This window comes from Poecilia formosa, unplaced genomic scaffold (assembly GCF_000485575.1).
Source record: "Poecilia formosa unplaced genomic scaffold, Poecilia_formosa-5.1.2 Scaffold557, whole genome shotgun sequence".
Classification (NCBI taxonomy): Eukaryota; Metazoa; Chordata; class Actinopteri; order Cyprinodontiformes; family Poeciliidae; genus Poecilia; species Poecilia formosa.
Window position 1 is genome coordinate 238,488 of NW_006800496.1, and position 16,920 is coordinate 255,407.

Here is a 16,920-nt window from a genome sequence, read left to right on the forward strand (position 1 = left end):
CCACCGTATTCAGGAGTGCTGGACTGAGAAGGAGTAGATGTGCAGTTCCACCAAGTGTTTCCTAACTGCTGCTGCTAGTCTACAGGAGCCGAGTGGGGGAGTTACGGGGTCGGGTTGCTCTGTGAAGTGGAAACTCAGCTTGGAGACTGCAGCTCCAACGAGGAGTTTTGTGTAAATAGGTGGCACTTTATATTAGCAAGAGTTTAGTCACCTGTGAATGGTTGCTATGGGAGATTAAAGCAACACTCGGGGTATGTTTTTGATGAGGTAAAGTTATTCCCTCATCAAAGTTACGAGGGAACATTGATGAGGGAATGTTGTAAAGAAACAAAAAAAATAGATTTTTTTTTTTACATCAAAAAATCAACTTTTTTGTTCATAAAAGTTGATTTTGCATAATACCGCCCACCTCTCAACTTTAAACTTTGCTAGATTTTGCCTAATCACAGTCACAGACAATGGCATAATTTTGAAGTAGAACCAAAAAGCCACATTGTTTTCAATGTTTAGTTATATTTAGGGTGACATGCAGTTTTAGTTTTCTCTCACACCCTTTTGCTTGTAGACCAAGCCATTCATTTTCATCTGTCCAGTCACTTCCACCACATCTCTGCAGCTGCTTCAGCTCAGGGCAAGTAGAAGCAGAATTTCGAATGGTTTTCTTTCAACAATGGCTTTTTCTTCTGCCAAACTTTCATAAAAGCCAGATCTTTAAAGTGCATGACTAATATTTGTCCTGTCAACAGATCCTCACCTGAGCAGTACATTTCTTGGCTGCCTCTCTGAACAATACTTTTTTCTGCCAGGCCTGCCAGTTTAGGTGGATAATCGTGTTTTTATAGGTTTACAGCTATGCCAGATTTTTCTGTTTACAGATAAAGCAGTGAAAATGGCTCAGTGCGAGATGTAAGGCTTTGGATATAGTTTTATAACTCATCTCTGCTTTAAGCGACTCAACAACCTTCTCCCTAACCTGCCTGCTGTGTTTCCTCTGGTCTTCATGACGCTGTTTATTATTCTCTAACAAACTTCACAGACCTTCACAGAACAGCTGTACAAATGAAACGCATTTGTTCAACAGGGGACATTTGACGCCAGTCGCTGCAGGATTTCATTTTGGTGAGTCAGAGTAAAAGGGGGTGGAGGGTGTTTACAAATCACTCGTTGACAATCGTTCACTAGTTTGTGTTTGAAACGTCAAATTCCAGTTAATTACATAACACTTTGTGTATTGATCATGACAAAATTCAAAGAAAACTCAAGGGATGTGAATAAATACTCATCTCATGAAAATATTATCTCACATCTGTGTAATTGATTCATGTGCATCATAAATTAATTCAGTCTGATTCATGTTCTTGAAGCACATCTTTTCTCCCTTATCTCAGACATGCTCCTTTTCTCATACATGTCACAAACTTTTATTACTGCTGTCATCGTCCCTCCTTGAGTTTGTAAAACATGCCTCATTATTCAGAGGAAAATGACTTTGTTTTTCAGAGTGGAGAGAGCAGGAGCTTCGCTCACAGAGAGAGCGGCGAGACAGAGCTAGAGACAGCAGATGCGCTGGCAGGAGTAGAGCTGAGGCGGTTCTTTTTCTCTCTCTCTCTCTCTCTCTCTCCCTCCTGGCTCGTTTGTTGTAACGGTGCGGGATAAAATCAGATGAACGTGGGCAAGGACCACCATCGCTGCTGCCGCCTCACAGCGAGCCCCCCTTCACTTCCAGCCTGATTGCCGGCGCTGCATCCTGGTTGTGCAGCAGGATAACGACGAGGTGGCGGAGAGCTGCAAGGCTCAGTGGCAGCAAGAAAAAAGAGGAGGGAGGAGGGAAAACGAAAAAAGAAAAAAAAAAGGAGGAGGGGCCGGCTTTTGGTGAGCTAGTGGGCTTCCTCTGCCTCACAGACACATTTTATTGACTTGCTAATTGGACGAGGCTCTCAGAGGAGAGGATGCAGTGACCAAGAGGAGCCGCTCTCCAGAGGAGGGATACAGGCGAAAAAAGAGAGCCCCGCTCGGGCTCCCCGAATCAGCCTACTTAATCTTCCTTTTTCTTCTCCTGCAGACATTACAACAGATGTTTGCAAGCATCTCTCAGTGACCCTTACGTCGGGCTTATAATTTTATGGATGACATTGTCGAACGGAGGCTCCTGTTGCCAGACGCTTCGTGACAAGTGAACCATTTCGCCTTTTTCTTTTTTTTTCCTGCTCTTTTTTCACCAGTTTTTTTTTATTTTTTTTTTATCTCAGGCTCATCTACTGGAGCTATTTTTATCAGCCTTCTTTAATATGCCATTTGATATGAACGGTAATCTGATGGCTGGATGAATTCTTCATAAGATCAAAGCTTCATGGAGATGTGAATGGATCTTCTGGAAGAGAAAATGAAGGTATGATGAGAGGAAAATTCAAGACATTCTGTACTGAAGTGGCTCTATTTCACCTAAAATAATTCAATATATTTAACCGGCTAAAGGTATTGCATGTTTTCAGGCTATTTTTTTTTTCTTTTGAGGGACTATTTTTATTTTTTAATAGAAAATCAGATCTATAGAGGAAGGATTATGAATGAATCAGTGACAGGCAGCATAGTAACAGTGTGTACTGAAGAGGATTAATGAAGGCATTTAAGAAAACAGTGTAGACTTGTTTAAGCACTGGGTCAGCACCTTGAATATATTCAGAAAGATTAGCAATTCAACTCATACACAACCCTCTCAATCAGATTTCAAAACGAGAGTAGCGTTCCTGTCAAGTTCACCCAGTATCAGTGTGATCTCTCACGCCTCTTGTGTTTCCTCTGCCTCAGTCCTGCCATGACTGAGGTGTGCAGATGCTGTGAGGTCAGAGAGCAGGTGCCACCGTGCTCAGGTCTGCCGTCTCAATGAGCCAAGCCGGCAGCACGCAGAAACGCACCACCTACCTCATCTCCCTCACTCTGGTGAAGGTTGAGGCCGTGCCAGAGGATGCTGCAGGGAGCCAGACGGAGGGCCTTCCAGAGGGGGAAGGGAGCCCTAGGAAGAGGAAGAAGGAGGAGGAGGAGGTAGAGGTGGAGGCAGAGGAGGACGAGAAGCAGGCTGTGAGAGATGTCCCTGAGAAAGAAGGATCTTTGTATGTGGAAGTGGAGCAAAAAGAAAAGACACAGGTGGAGGAGGAAGTGGAACAGGTGCACGGAAAGAATGAAAGCCGGGAGAAGGCCGAGAGGAGGGAGATGCACGCGCCCCAGAAAGACGTTGTACCAGTTGGCAAGAGCAAAGATGCGTCTTTTGCACAACCACCTGTAAGGCAAATGGTCAAAGTGTACGGAGGGACAATGTCCGAGGGAAGTGTGCGCAGGGAGGGACCTCGCTCGGATGCCTTACGCCCCAAGACAGAGCTCTACCGGGAGCCTCCCATAATGTTCCTGAAGGGCGAAAACGGAGCGGACTTGAACAGCCGCTCGCGCTGCAGCCTCCCGTTCACTGTCCCGTCGCAGATCAGCCAGCCTCCTCCGGTTGTGATGCGTTCGCATGCAGGAGGGAACTCCTCTTACTCCAGGGAGCTCAGAGAGACCAACACAAGCCTGTATCACCCGGGTAAAACTCTGGATCGAAGGGACAACCGCATCGCGGACCAGTCCCCCTTAGTGGCAGCTACGACTCTGGGGCCTTACAGGGCGTCCTGGGCGGACAGCGACGGCAGAGGCACGCTCATCCGGCCCGGCGCCCCCATCAGCGGAGGCTTTTCGGGCGTAATGGCCCGGGAGAGCCCTCAGGGGGAGAGGTACAAGGCGGTTTCCGTGTCTTTACCCGCGCCCCCCGCCCCCGACGTTTGCAGGCCTCCAAGGAAAGGAACAAGTTGTACCCTTGACAATGTTGACCTGCACTCTTACTGTGAAGACCCGAGGAAGGCGAAGGAGAGCCAAGGAGGAACAACAATCCAGCGGGCTCCCCCGCCTCGCGATCGCAAGATGCTCAAGTTCATCAGTGGGATTTTCACCAAAAGTACAACGGGCTCACCGGGCGCCAACACCACACCTCCTCTCTATCCGGCTGTGGAGAGGGGTTCGAGTGAGGAGGAAGGTAAGGCAAGCTGCCTGCATGACTGGATCATTACCAGCACACTCTGCAGAGCTGAAAACATCATCATCTGCAGGAAAAGAGTATTTCTGAATCCCCTTCTTGCCTTAAGGTGGAAACCAACAATGGTCAAAATTATTTCTGTTTGTTTAGATACTCACTTTTAAAGAGTATGCGAATTTAGCGTTAAGAAGCGCCAACTATGGGTGTTTTTAAAAGAATAATAGGTTAACTAGGCATGAGTTGGTGAATCCTATCGAGGCATACCCACGTTTTGAAGTTACGGTTTCAGAAAAGGCTTTTAAAATCATCTTAGATACACCAGAGAAAGAAAATGAGTGACTTTTGTTTTCTCCAGCTTTATGCAGCCCAGAGCAGCAATGCACTGTCCCTCCCCCACCTGTTGCTGTGCACTACTGGTGAGCTAACTTAAAGAAGACTCCTACTGTTCCCTCCATTTTTAAAACAGAAAGAAAGGACAGACAGTGATGGTGTAGAAAGAAAGCACCAGCCATCTTTCTTTTATTAGGATTTAGCTAAAACTAGAGTTGGCATACTTCAAATGACGCGTGTGCTAAGCAGCCATCTCCAGGCTAGCTGTCACTGATTAATCAGTGTTACTCCATAAACACAGGCAGGTAGAAACTTACCACTTTATTTTTGCAGAGGTTTGTTTATTAAAATCAAAATAGCAATAATTAATTGTTTTAACATTATTACAATCCTAAAAAACCTGTTTTTGTGTGGAATCTATTTCAGATTAATGCAGTTTGATCAGTTTTCTTTCGTTTATGTTTGTGTAAATGCCATGGAAAATAAGTATTTTTAAGGTTATGTCAGTATTCTCATATTAGCTCATGCTTTATGTTTGGACAAATATATATCATATGACAAATATGCTGTAACTGAAAGCTTTACATGTGGAAATGTGAAAGAACAGTAACACGGACGTACAGCATAAACTGCCTTCGTTTCCCTCAAACGTTTCTACGTTTCCTCTCCGTCTTTGTAGTAATTTCACTGGAAATGCAATCAGATCCGAAATCAGATGTGATGAAACAAAGCTGTGCTGATATCGAATGCTGAAACAATTCAGTGTTGCTCCACTAAGAACTGAGAGATCCGTATCGGTTTGAGATTTATGTTTTTTTTTTAACACATATTTCCTTCTTCTTTCTTCTAACATTCAAATATCTTTCCAACATGTCACAATGGATTCAGTCTTATTCATTCACTTATTTCTAAACTAGCTCGTTACATCATAAAAATGTTGTGTAAGAGTAAAAATATCCTCACTTTCCAGCTGTTATAATACAGTATATTGATGTGCTTTTCTCTTCATGATTATTATATTAGACATTTCTGTAGCCTATCAAAAGAAACAAAGTGAATATAGCCTTTAGATTATTTTGGCTCTGTCTCACATTTGTATGGTTTTTGAAGATGCACGGCTTTAACTAAATAATGAAACATCTCATATAAACAGTACGTGTGTGTGCCACAGCTAAGGAATCAGCAAATGTTTCACTCATGATATAGCAATAAACTGACAGCATTTGTTAATGTATTGCTTTACTATGCAGATACTTTGTCTGTGCTGATGAAGATTAACTCACCTCGGCATGACGGATGCTTGAAGCCACTGTAACAGCAGATAAAATGCCTTTTAATTAATCTGTCAGTTTTTGGGGAACTTGTTAGTGATTGTGTTTAAAACATCAAACTTTAAGCCCAAGTTGGTTGGGCAATTATGGGGAAAGAACAAAAGCACAACATCGCAGGAAAAAGTAATTTATTCTTTCCTGACGCAGTCACAGACTGCATGTTTTATTTATATGTTTTACAAAAAAATAAGTCACATATTAATAGGAACTGAAGTTTTGAATGAAAATGGCTGTAAGAAAGAAAAATCTTTGATAATATACTCCCTCTCTCAGAAAGTAAATTTACTTCACATCAACAGTTCACAGTTTCATATGCAGCAGGGGCCAGCTGCCTTTTTCATCCACTTTTGTTCCAGCTACTACAAAATAAAATTTGTTTGGAGCTACAACAAAGATAGATTTTCATTTTTTTTTATTTCAAAAGCTAAGGAACTTAAACTAAAATTAATTAATTTTATTTTTCAAATTTGAGAACAAAACAAATCATCTAACTTTTACAATAGAAAAAAAAAACTAATTTGTCGAGTTCAGCAGAGATCAACCAAGTGAGCCTTTTTCACAAATATGGAAAATTAATAAATATAAATCACAATATTTAAAGGAAAAAAATAATTAACTTTGTACCATTGATGCCTTTCTGTTGTTATATTCTATGCAGATATTACATAAAGTTCTACATAAGAAATGCTTAAACCACCGTTTACATTTAAAACATTTATCGTCTGGATTTGTTTGAGCCTCAGTGGAGCCAGAGGTCGCAAACTCCTGATATACATAACAGAACTGGATCTGCTTTACTTCCTCATCTTTGTTACCATAATCAGCATTTTCTAAGATACACCGAGACAATAAACAGCGTGACAGACGTCTGGAAAATTTCTGAGACATCAGTAGAAGTTGATACTAAAGTAATTCAGTCACAGTCTAAATGTGTTTTACAAAGAAAACCTAATTATCAACTTCATCTCCTTTCATTTAGGTGCGAGTACTTTCACTATTTTTGCCCCATTCTGCCGAATTACACAATTATTCCTCAAACAGACACGGTTCATGATGAATTCACGGCTTTTTAATAAAGCAGACGAAACGATGCGACTGGTTCGGACCTAAAATGCATTCGTCACAACATCTTAATTTTCCACTGTTACACCGAAATGGCCTGAGACAAAAGAGTACGGGATTTGAGTGAGCTCTGGATATAATTTGTCGGGGGTAAGTGGGACATGAATAATTAAGGTTGGGGATACACAGAGCAGTGTTCATGGCAGGGCGAAGGGAGTGGGAACCTGCCACTTCCTGCTCTGTGCGTGGGGTTAATCAGCCTTCAAATGGAGCCTATTCATTTGTCAGAGGCATGTTGTGTTTAAATGTAAGTGAAGCGGTTGTCAGCAGCACGGTCACGACGAGCCTGGCTCCACAGAATAAACACCCAACGTTTCTCTCAGACGACAGAGAAACGCCGACAACCTAATTTGTTCCCAGAAAATATTGGGGAAAGAAAAGCGGCGAATCGTCGCGCGCGCACAGGTGGACATCGTGTCTGAGTGCCTCTCACTCAAATCGCTGTCTCCATGAGAGACCGCTCATTGTATGGATACCCAGACTGGAGGCTTCTGGAAAACGGAGTTACCATGGCAACAGCAAGCAACGAGAGATGCTGCTCGGTCTGAGCCGTGACGCTCTCGACGGGGGCGATCTGGGCGTGGGGATCGCCCAAAGATGGAGAGAGAGCGTGAGGGCGATGGGAGGGGGGGGTGGGGGGTGCGCTGGGTTGGTTAAAGTTAGACTCTGGCTCCCCGCGGAGCCGGGCTGACGCCGCCACTCCGCCCAGAACATTGTGACCCGACAGTTTTCTCAGTGTGACTACGCATGCTGTATCTGTGTCATTGGCTCTGCTGGTACAGAGTCTGCAAGAGTGCACATCTGGAAGCAGTTTCTCAATGTAGTGCAGGATATGTTTGTTTTTCAGAGCTGCAGCCTCTCATCTGCAGGTAGACAATGTTCATTATGACTCCGTCTGAGGATTTCAATCGCTCACCAAGGCGTCCTTTCCCCGAGCTCGGTTTAAAACACTTCAGATATTCCTAACACATTATGGAGCGTGAAGCAGAAACCTGATATACGATTCCTTTGCAAAAGTATTGAAGCTGCAGTTTGTAACTTTTATTAAAAGTGTGTTTTGTTTTTTTTTTACAAGTTTTATAAAACATGTAAAAATATGCAGTATAATATAAGATTGATAATCTGTAAAAAAAAAAAAAAAAGGATAAGCTCCTCCACCTCTTTCCTGAGCTACTATTGCCATAAATTTATCTCTCCCGGTCAGAAACAACCAATCAAAAGACGGGGGAGGATCTTAGCGCTGCCAATCGATCATGTGTGGCAGAAAAACTAATTACAATTATTTTATTTATTTTTTAAATGTCCTCTATTTAACCAGGTAAAACCCCACTGAGATCTAGATCTCATTTTCAAGACGGACCATACTGTAAATCTTGTTTGTATTGCACCACCAGTCCAAAGGTTCCCTGTTGGATTGAGATCTGGAGGACGATGAACTCGCTGTCATATTCAAGGACAGGTTTGTGATGATCTGAGCTTTGCAACATGACTCATAATGCTGCTAAGGGACGGACATGGTCAGCAGGAATGCAGAGGCAGTAATACTGTGGTGTTTATTAGGTGGTCAGGTGATAATAGGGTCTCCACAGTGTGTCGAGGAAATATTGTTCACCCCATTAAACCAGCAGAAGCACATGAATGTTTTTCCCATGTATTTTGGTGAACTTGTATGAATTGTAGCTTCAGTTTCTTCCTCTTCGCTGGGAGAAATGGCGCCGTGTCGCGCTCTTCTGCTCCTGTCGGCCATCAGATCCAGCTGTGTGTGCTACGCTATCAGATACACAGATATATCTTCTTACACCACAGAAATACAACGCAGGTAATCAATTGCATAAAGACAGAATTAGAAACATTGAAAAACATTTTCTTAAGGAAACCATAAAATCTGTACCTGAACACAAAATCACAAGATTAGCATCAGTTTTAGGAGATCTTGGAAAAGTTAAATGGATCTGAACAGATTTGAAGTTTGCAGGAGAGAAAAGTTAAACAAGTGAATTGATGTAGCAACAAGCAGCTATAAAAGTAACTAAGGAAGGGAGAGTTTAATCAATGTCTGGGTGAGATCCAAACCTAAGAAATTTTACTGTTTCAAGTATTGATCCCCCCCTTTTTGATACCAGCCAGTCAGTTGTGTGCACCAGCCATTACAGAAGAGCTTTCCTTCACCACCGAAAGAGTTTTGGGAGGAGAATGGCCTCTGATCTAATATTTAATTTTAATAAAAGGGTCGCAGTAAACAGAAAATGCGCTATGATAAATCCCCAACTCACTACTTTTCTCAATCACTATTAAAACCCAGTAATATGATGCATTAGGCAGTAAACCTGTCCAGGGTGTCCCTCACCTCCTGCTCTTTGACCTCTGAAGACAAGTGAGTTTAATGGATAGTTGTAGTTTGACACAGCAGCAGCTTCCCTAAGCTGGATGCACAACAAAACAGGGAAGTTATCATCATCGCACATAAGCAGTAAAGTAGACGCCAATAATCTCACACTTGTTGATTCGGATGACACAAAGCTCATCCCTAACCAGTTCAGTTCAACTATCAAACTGTCTAATATTTTTGATTAAATAACAATTAAAAAAAAGCAACAAAGCACTAGAATGTTTCCACATTGTTTTCTCATCTTATGCGGTTCCAACCAAACACAGGAATCATTTACTATGAGCCGCTGACGTCCCGTGTTAAGTGTGGGTTATGAGGAGGTTTTTCATGTGAAGGCTCTGAAGAGCTGGCAGATGAAATGGCCTCGTTCCCGTTGAGGCACATTTCTGCCTCCTCTCAATAAAGTTGCACAGAAAAAGTCAAATCCCTCCAGTGGTGTTTCCAAACTCAACAAGACATTTGATCCAAAAACAGAGCCGCAGCTTCTCCGTAAACGAAACAGCACTGTTGGAGTAAATCTTCGTATCCTGTATAATGTAGGGTTTTCTTTCAGAGAATAAATCTACAAATTCACAAACAGCATAATGCGATCTACTGATGTAGCACACAATGTAGTAAACAAAAGATGCTAGGCTTTAATTAGAGATTATCAAAGTGTGTTTGCTGAACAAGCAGCTCTGTAATATTTTGTGTTCTTTTTATTTTTCCAGAAATCAGTTTTTATTCTGTTAATAGCAGAACGTCAAGCGAAACGCCGCAGACTGTATAATTTTCCATTATGTCTGCACTAAGAAGTAAAACCCAGTGAAGACGAGCAGATATCCTGAATGCTCTCTGCCTGACAGAGACTTGAACCTGTCTGACTTTACGGCTGGATCAGAAATAAAGGCGCTTCAGTCTCTCTGAATCCTGCTGGTGAGATTTGACCTCTCTAACCCTTTGTGCTGCCGACAGCGGACCGGCGGTCAGGAGGATTGGCAGAAGTTATCCACAAACTCTGGGATCAGTTTACAAAACATTCCTGCCATTTTTTCTGCCGCTTGCAGTAGATGCTTCCTCTGAATTAAACTCAACCAACTCCTGTCGCCTTTTTGTTTGGCAGGTTTGTTATAACTAAATTATTATTATTATTATTTTTTTTTTTCATTTACTTTAGGAGCAAAAATTTTACATTTCACTCCTTGCTTTTACACAACTTCAACTAGTTTCATTTTCATAACTGCATGTTTCCTAAATGCCTTTTGTTTGAAATGTGTCCGTCTGAAACACAACCGCGAAATCCTGCTCTTAAAATCGCCATAAATCAGGAACCGCGAGATGAAACTGATTCAATCTGACAAGATCGCCACACTAATTTGACTCTGTGGATCAAAGGTAATCTGACTACATCAAGCGCATTTCAGACGCCAGAGAGGTCATTATGGTGGTAATTAATTGAGGTCCTCCACACATTTAAGGCCAGAAGACAAACACATTCAGCCGTGAGCGTGGAGTGAAGAACAGTGGAGCTCTGCAGGAATGAATCTGTATTTAATCAAGAGCGTACGTCCGGAGTTTAACAGTAGGATTTCGTGTTTTCACTCCAAGGTTTTGATCAGGCATTCTCTTTGTACTCTTGACGTCTGGTTTTCCCCCGAGGCGAGACATGGCATGGAGGTGGAGGCAGCGCCTTCAGATGGAGGCTATTAATCCTCAGCTCAGCCGTCTGGGGGTTCGATTCCTTACGTTTTCCTCCGTGTCTCCTCTTTTCGCCTGTTTCCTGGGTAGCAAATAAATACTGAATCCTGCAAGAGAAACACAAGAAAGTCGGAGTTCCTTGTGTGATTGTCCGTTCTGTCCCATAAGTTTAAACTTAAATCTTTTATTTTTCTGTAAATAAATCTAAAATAACTATCTAAACTACATGTGTCGAACTCGAGGCCCGTGGGCCAAATCCGGCCCGCCGTAGCTTATTATGTGGCCCTCTAGATTCTAGACTAAACACTAAGTGTGCTTAAATATCATGATATCAATCAAATCAATGCAGTTTTTATCTGTTTGCTACCAAGTTGTATCAATCAGTCCCTCCAGTTTCTTGCGAATTATCGTGGAAATTCACGCAAAATCAACAAATCCACGCACTTTTTTTGCGCTGCTACAGTTTATTGCAGATTTTTCTCAAAACTTGTCAAAAACTTTACTTGTACTAAACAGCTGCCTCAGTCTTAATTGCTGTCAGATTATAGTCCATGATCAATACAGCAAGTATCAAAAAGTTGCATTTACCATCACAAATAAACACAAATATTGCAAATATTTCTGAATTAGTACCACAAGCACTTTGATTTTTATTGCAAAAAAATCAAAAAATTCTGGAGGGGCTGAAAAGATGTTCAATATTATCTAATTTTAAGAGTTTATTAGTATGTTTAACAGGCTTCATCAACACATTAAGAGCATTTATGATCTGGATTTGGTCCAAACGACAGCGAGCTTGACACCCCTGATCTAAACATTTAGTACAGCTGCTTCACATTACTAATGTTTCACTCTGCTGGTCGTTGTAAATATTAACTAGAACTGTGGGAGCAGGTAGAGGCACCAAACTGAACTTTGACCTCTGAACAAATTCAGCACTTTGTCGTCTGACACTGTCAGTTCTTCAGCTCGCGTTCTGCAGAAGTAAATATGTTACATATCGAGTAACATATTTAATTGGCAGTGCTGTGTTTCATTTGCACATGGTAACTCTGCGTTTTCCTCTGTTTTATTGCCGTCAATCTCTGTCCTCAGTCGTTTGCACCAGCAGCCAAGAATGGACCATGAGTCAAGCTGTTCAAGAGCTCCATCTGGTAAGCTTCAGGCCGCCGTGTGGCTTTTGGGAACCTCTCTGTCGGACTCGATGCTGGATTGATGTTCGTCTGTGTGCGCGTGTGTGTGTGTGTGCGCGTGTCTGTGTGCGTGCTGCAGGGTGTGTTGGGGGGTCTGTGCAGCGGGAAGTCCGCCCTCGTCCACAGACACCTGACAGGAAGTTACCAGCCGGAGGAGAACGCAGAGGGTTAGTTTTCCTCGAACGCTGATGCTTCAGTGTGTTTTAGTTGGACTTTATGCAATATAGCAACGTAAAGTGATGCAGAGATTATTAGATGGAGTTAAAATTATACACGGCAACTTGCACTTGCTATCAGGCCTTGTTAGTTTGAAACAAATAAATGCAACAAATTGCCTCAGATTCATAACAAACTTTACAAACCTTGTGTCATTTCTCCTTCCCCTGTCACAACTATAAAAGACTAAGTCCCATCAAAATACATTGAACTTCACGGTTATAATATGAAAAAATCACATACAGTATTAATACTTTTGTAAAACAATGTACACTAACTTTACTACTATATCCAGTGGAAAAGGGTGATGATAAGAGGTAATGAATAAAGTCTGTGCTGCTGCCCAGGGCGGCAGTTCATTAAGGACGTCCTGGTGGACGGACAGAGTCACCTGCTGATAATCAGAGAGGAGACTGAGCCTCCTGGGCCTCAGGTATGCTGCAGACTGACACAACCTGCTGCAACAACGCAAACATGTTCCAGTACAGTGATTTCTGCTTGTCTTCCTCCTCATCTCTTAGTTTGCGAGCTGGGTGGACGCCGTCATTTTGGTCTTCAGCTTGGAAAACGAGGCCAGCTTTCAGGAAGTTTACAAATTCTACCACCAGCTTTCTCTGCATCGGCCCGTCACTGAAGTACCTTTTGTAGTCGTCGGTACTCAAGGTGAGGCTCTGCTGTTCCACGTCTGTTCAAGAGGCATACAAACAAAAAAAAAACAAAAGATTTGTTAAAAGAGATAGCGTTTATAATTTGAGAGGATCTGAGACTTAAAAAACAAAAAACAAAGTCAGAACTAAACAAACTGAATGTTGTATTTGTCTTTGTGGAAAAATCTGTCTATAGAAACCAAAGAGAGTAGACAAACCTTTACTTTTAAGAAAATAAAGAAATATTTTCTGCTGCTGCTACATCTGAAATTCCCCTTCACAGGACAATAAATGTTCTATCCGTCTGTAAGGTTGATTGATGCATAGTTACTGATGGTACAGCGAATTGACTTTTGAGAGAAAGGATGGACTCTGTACAATTATTTTTCTTCCTGCTACTCTTTTTCATTCCAAACTTTTGTTTATATGAACATCTGACTTGCTGTAATTACATAAAATATATATATATATATATAAATGAGTCAATGCTCGCTGTGCGCCTTTTCCAGATAAGATCAGCAGCACGAACCCCAGGGTGATTGACGACGCCAAGGCAAGACAACTGTGTTCAGACGTGCGGCGCTGCACCTACTATGAGACCTGCGCGACTTACGGCCTCAACGTGAACAGAGTCTTCAACGATGGTGTGTAAACCTGGATTATGTTTTTTTTTTCTGTTTTTAGAGTTAGATTTAAGCTTTTTTTTTCTTTCTTTCTTTCTTTTTTCATTCGACAGCTGCTCAGAAGATCATGGCAGCCAAGAAGCAAGCCGCTTTACTGGCTTCCTGTAAATCTCTTCCCAACTCTCCCAGTCACTCCGGAGGCTCCACTCCGGTGTCTGGTGTCTTTCCAGGACAGGTAAAACCACATGTAGCCTCCTGCACGTTGTGCTCTCGGTGAGGATTTCTCAGATATTGAAAGAGCAGCCGGATTGAACTCCTCCGCTCTGCTCCGACTCCCTCCTCTCCGTAGGCCAGCAACGGCGGCCAGAGCAGCGACTACTCCTCGTCGCTTCCCTCCACTCCTGTGATCAGCCATAAAGAGATCGCCAGAACGCTGAGGGGGGAGAAAGGCGACAGCGGCGTGCCCGGGTCGGTCCGCAGCGTCCGCAAGCGCACACCCAGATTTGTGGTGAGTGCTGCGAAAGCGTGGGTTTTTGTTTTTGTTCTTTTTTCCCCCCAACATAAATCAGAATAGCTCTGCAAAGTTGATTTGTTTCATCTGTTGGTGTTGAAACGCTATTATCTAGATTTGTTACACCCTTATTCATTTTTTTACAGTTAAATTACTGTAAATTTGGATGATTATGACTTACAGCTAAATGAAAGTCCAATATTCTGTTTCACTGACAATCAGAATATCAAACCAGACCGATAAAGTCTCACCCCATTTGGCTGAATTAACTGGAACGAGACTCTTCAGAAATGTCTGTGAAATCTGTGATGGGTTTCTTGAACGTTCAGTCAGTCTCAAGTCACACAGTGAGGTCACTTCCTGTCCTTTGACTTGGCCCAGGACTTTCCATTTTCCAATTTGAAGCCAGTTTTTGGTGGATTTATGTGTTTTGGGTTGTTATCAGGTTGCAATGTGCAATTATGCATCAGTTTAATTTTTTTTTTAGCAGATGGATTCATATTTTCCCTTAAGAAATACTCTCTGACACGCAGTGCGGTGTTGCAGCAAAGCATTCCCAAGTTATGACACTTCCACCGCCGTGCTTCACAGTTGGTATTCAGTTCTTTTCTTCAGATGCTGTATTTATTTTTCACCAAGAATGTTTTCTCTTCTGTACTTCAGCCTATCTGTCCAAAGAGCAGCATCACAGAAGTATTGGTTTCCATTTATGCTCTCGCTCTCAGAAACATAATGTGCAGATTGATGACTCTCTTACAATCAGGCTCAAGTTGCAGCATTTTGTTTTTCACTAATGATCTTCCCTTCATGTGTAGCTGATGTGAAACATCAGGGTGAGATTTAGCTCAAGTGGGTGTCATTTACTTGTTGGTTTAGTTATTTTTTTCCCATAAAGCTATAAACCTTTGTTTACTCTGCTTTTATTATTTAGTCTTGTTACTTAAATTTCTGTCATTAAGATTTCTTTTAGATGTCTATAATATTTCAGAAGTTTTCAGTATGTAAATGTTTTTCCTTGACTGTACGCATCTTTTAGGGTCTAAGTGTAAATCTGAGCTTATAAATATGACCCTGTGTATCTGCAATAAGCTCAAAGTGGTTCACTGAATCTCATCTTGAACCGCAGTTACAGCTCCAGCTTGCGCCATAAGTCCATGCTGACAAAGAACAACCTAAAAATCTTTAAGAGACAATCTTAATACGGCGTGTAAACGGCTGATCAGAACTGCAGCTGTAGAAACAAATCAAAAGCACAGAAGATTTGCTGCTGCCTCGGTTCAGTGCCAGCCTCTCCGGCTGTCAGAAGCTTTCCAGCAGACGTATTTCACTCATTTATTGAATAATAGTCTCGACTAATGACTCCTTTCCTGCCACTGATGCAGCCTTTCCCTCCTTCCCCGCGCGCAGGGACGGAGAGGCAGCGACTCAAACAGACGGAGCGCAGACTTTAAGGGCGACTTTGGCAGCGGGCGATTCATCCCCATCAAACAGGTAGGACACGGGTTTTGTGTGACACAGGAGCAGATAAGATGTATCTGATGACCCTCGGCTGAGGACAAGGCACCAGCGGTCGCCTCAGATCGTTGTGAAAGCCGATTTCATCATGTTGAGTCACGACACGCCCCGCAATCTCCCATGCCGGCGAGAGGAATGGACGGTGGGTGTTGCTGGCGCCCAGCGAGTCTTCGTGGCACCAAAACGTGTGAAGCAAGCGCAGCAGACAGTAGGGATGCATTCCCCTCCTTCAGTCTTCTTCTGTTTTATCGCCACCAGGGCATCTTGCTGAAGCGCAGCGGGAGCTCGCTCAACAAAGAGTGGAAGAAGAAATATGTCACTCTGTCCAACGACGGCATCCTCTCCTACCACTCCAGCGTCAACGTGAGTGCGCGTGTTCTAGCGCGGCCCTGCGAGTCACTTCTCTGGTGTCGGAGAGACCGAGAGTCTGGTGTTTGCTTTGGCAGGAGTACATGCTGAACGCTCCGGGGAAAGAGATGGACCTGCTTCGGGTGACCGTCAAGGTGCCGGGGAAGCGCCCCCCCCGTGCTGTGGCTGCCTGTGGACCCCCTGCTGGGCTCAACGGGCGGGTTAAGGATGTGCTGGGACCTGAGGGTAAAGACCCGCTTCGCCTACCTGCAGAAGGAACGTAGGAAGTGCACGCACTGTGTCTTATTTTCTAACTGCATGAAAACAAGCGTCTTGCAGCAGGATTGAAACGATTAATCAAGCTAATCGTGATTAATCAGTCGTAGAAGTAAGAAGTCATCAACTCATTTAGCAGTCAATTAAACGCTACCTGGAGTGATCAGACTCTAAAAGTGGCCATTTGCTGAAAGAGCAACACAGTCAGAGCAGGAATCAAGTCAAAGCTGTACAAAAAAAAAAAACATTTTGCTTTTAAAATAAAAAGTCTAATTTTCTGTAAACATGTTCGACTCAGAAATCCTTGAGTGACATTTTTAGCTTCGCCTGGTTCAATTTATGTACAAAAGAAAAAAAAAAGCACCTTTTGTTTCCAACTACTAATTAACAAATTAATAAACACATTAGTAGACAGCATTTTTTAGCTGCTACAAACGATCAAGCATCCACTAAAGGAATGCTAAGATTGCATAGCAGACAATAACATTTTTATGTGACTTAATTATTTTCTTATTTGCATCCTTTAATGTATTTATAATATTGTGTAAAAAAAAAAGAAAGACTTAAGTGGTTAAATGAAAAACTATTTTCTTTTGTCAGATTAATCAATTTATTTTCAGAATGATCTATAGAATAATTGATTACTCAAATAATCGTTAGCTGCAGCCCTAATATGCAGGCG

General features: G+C 42.4%; 1 protein-coding gene across 2 annotated transcripts in view; it reads left to right on the forward strand.

Moving 5' to 3' along the window:
* Positions 1 to 1,561: 1,561 nt before the first annotated feature.
* LOC103129588 (arf-GAP with GTPase, ANK repeat and PH domain-containing protein 1) overlaps positions 1,562 to 16,920 on the forward strand; it is a 25,607-nt gene continuing 10,248 nt past the window's right edge. Inside the window, exons 1-12 of one of the 2 annotated variants that reach the window (XM_016665224.1) lie at positions 1,562 to 2,389; positions 2,809 to 4,060; positions 12,005 to 12,063; positions 12,182 to 12,269; positions 12,666 to 12,751; positions 12,840 to 12,981; positions 13,475 to 13,609; positions 13,702 to 13,823; positions 13,938 to 14,096; positions 15,507 to 15,590; positions 15,873 to 15,977; positions 16,061 to 16,208. In XM_016665224.1, the coding sequence (XP_016520710.1) occupies positions 2,884 to 4,060; positions 12,005 to 12,063; positions 12,182 to 12,269; positions 12,666 to 12,751; positions 12,840 to 12,981; positions 13,475 to 13,609; positions 13,702 to 13,823; positions 13,938 to 14,096; positions 15,507 to 15,590; positions 15,873 to 15,977; positions 16,061 to 16,208 (2,305 nt within the window). In that variant the 5' untranslated portion in view covers positions 1,562 to 2,389; positions 2,809 to 2,883. The remainder of the gene's footprint in view (positions 2,390 to 2,808; positions 4,061 to 12,004; positions 12,064 to 12,181; positions 12,270 to 12,665; positions 12,752 to 12,839; positions 12,982 to 13,474; positions 13,610 to 13,701; positions 13,824 to 13,937; positions 14,097 to 15,506; positions 15,591 to 15,872; positions 15,978 to 16,060; positions 16,209 to 16,920) is intronic. The other variant, XM_007540745.2, reaches the window with a different exon arrangement.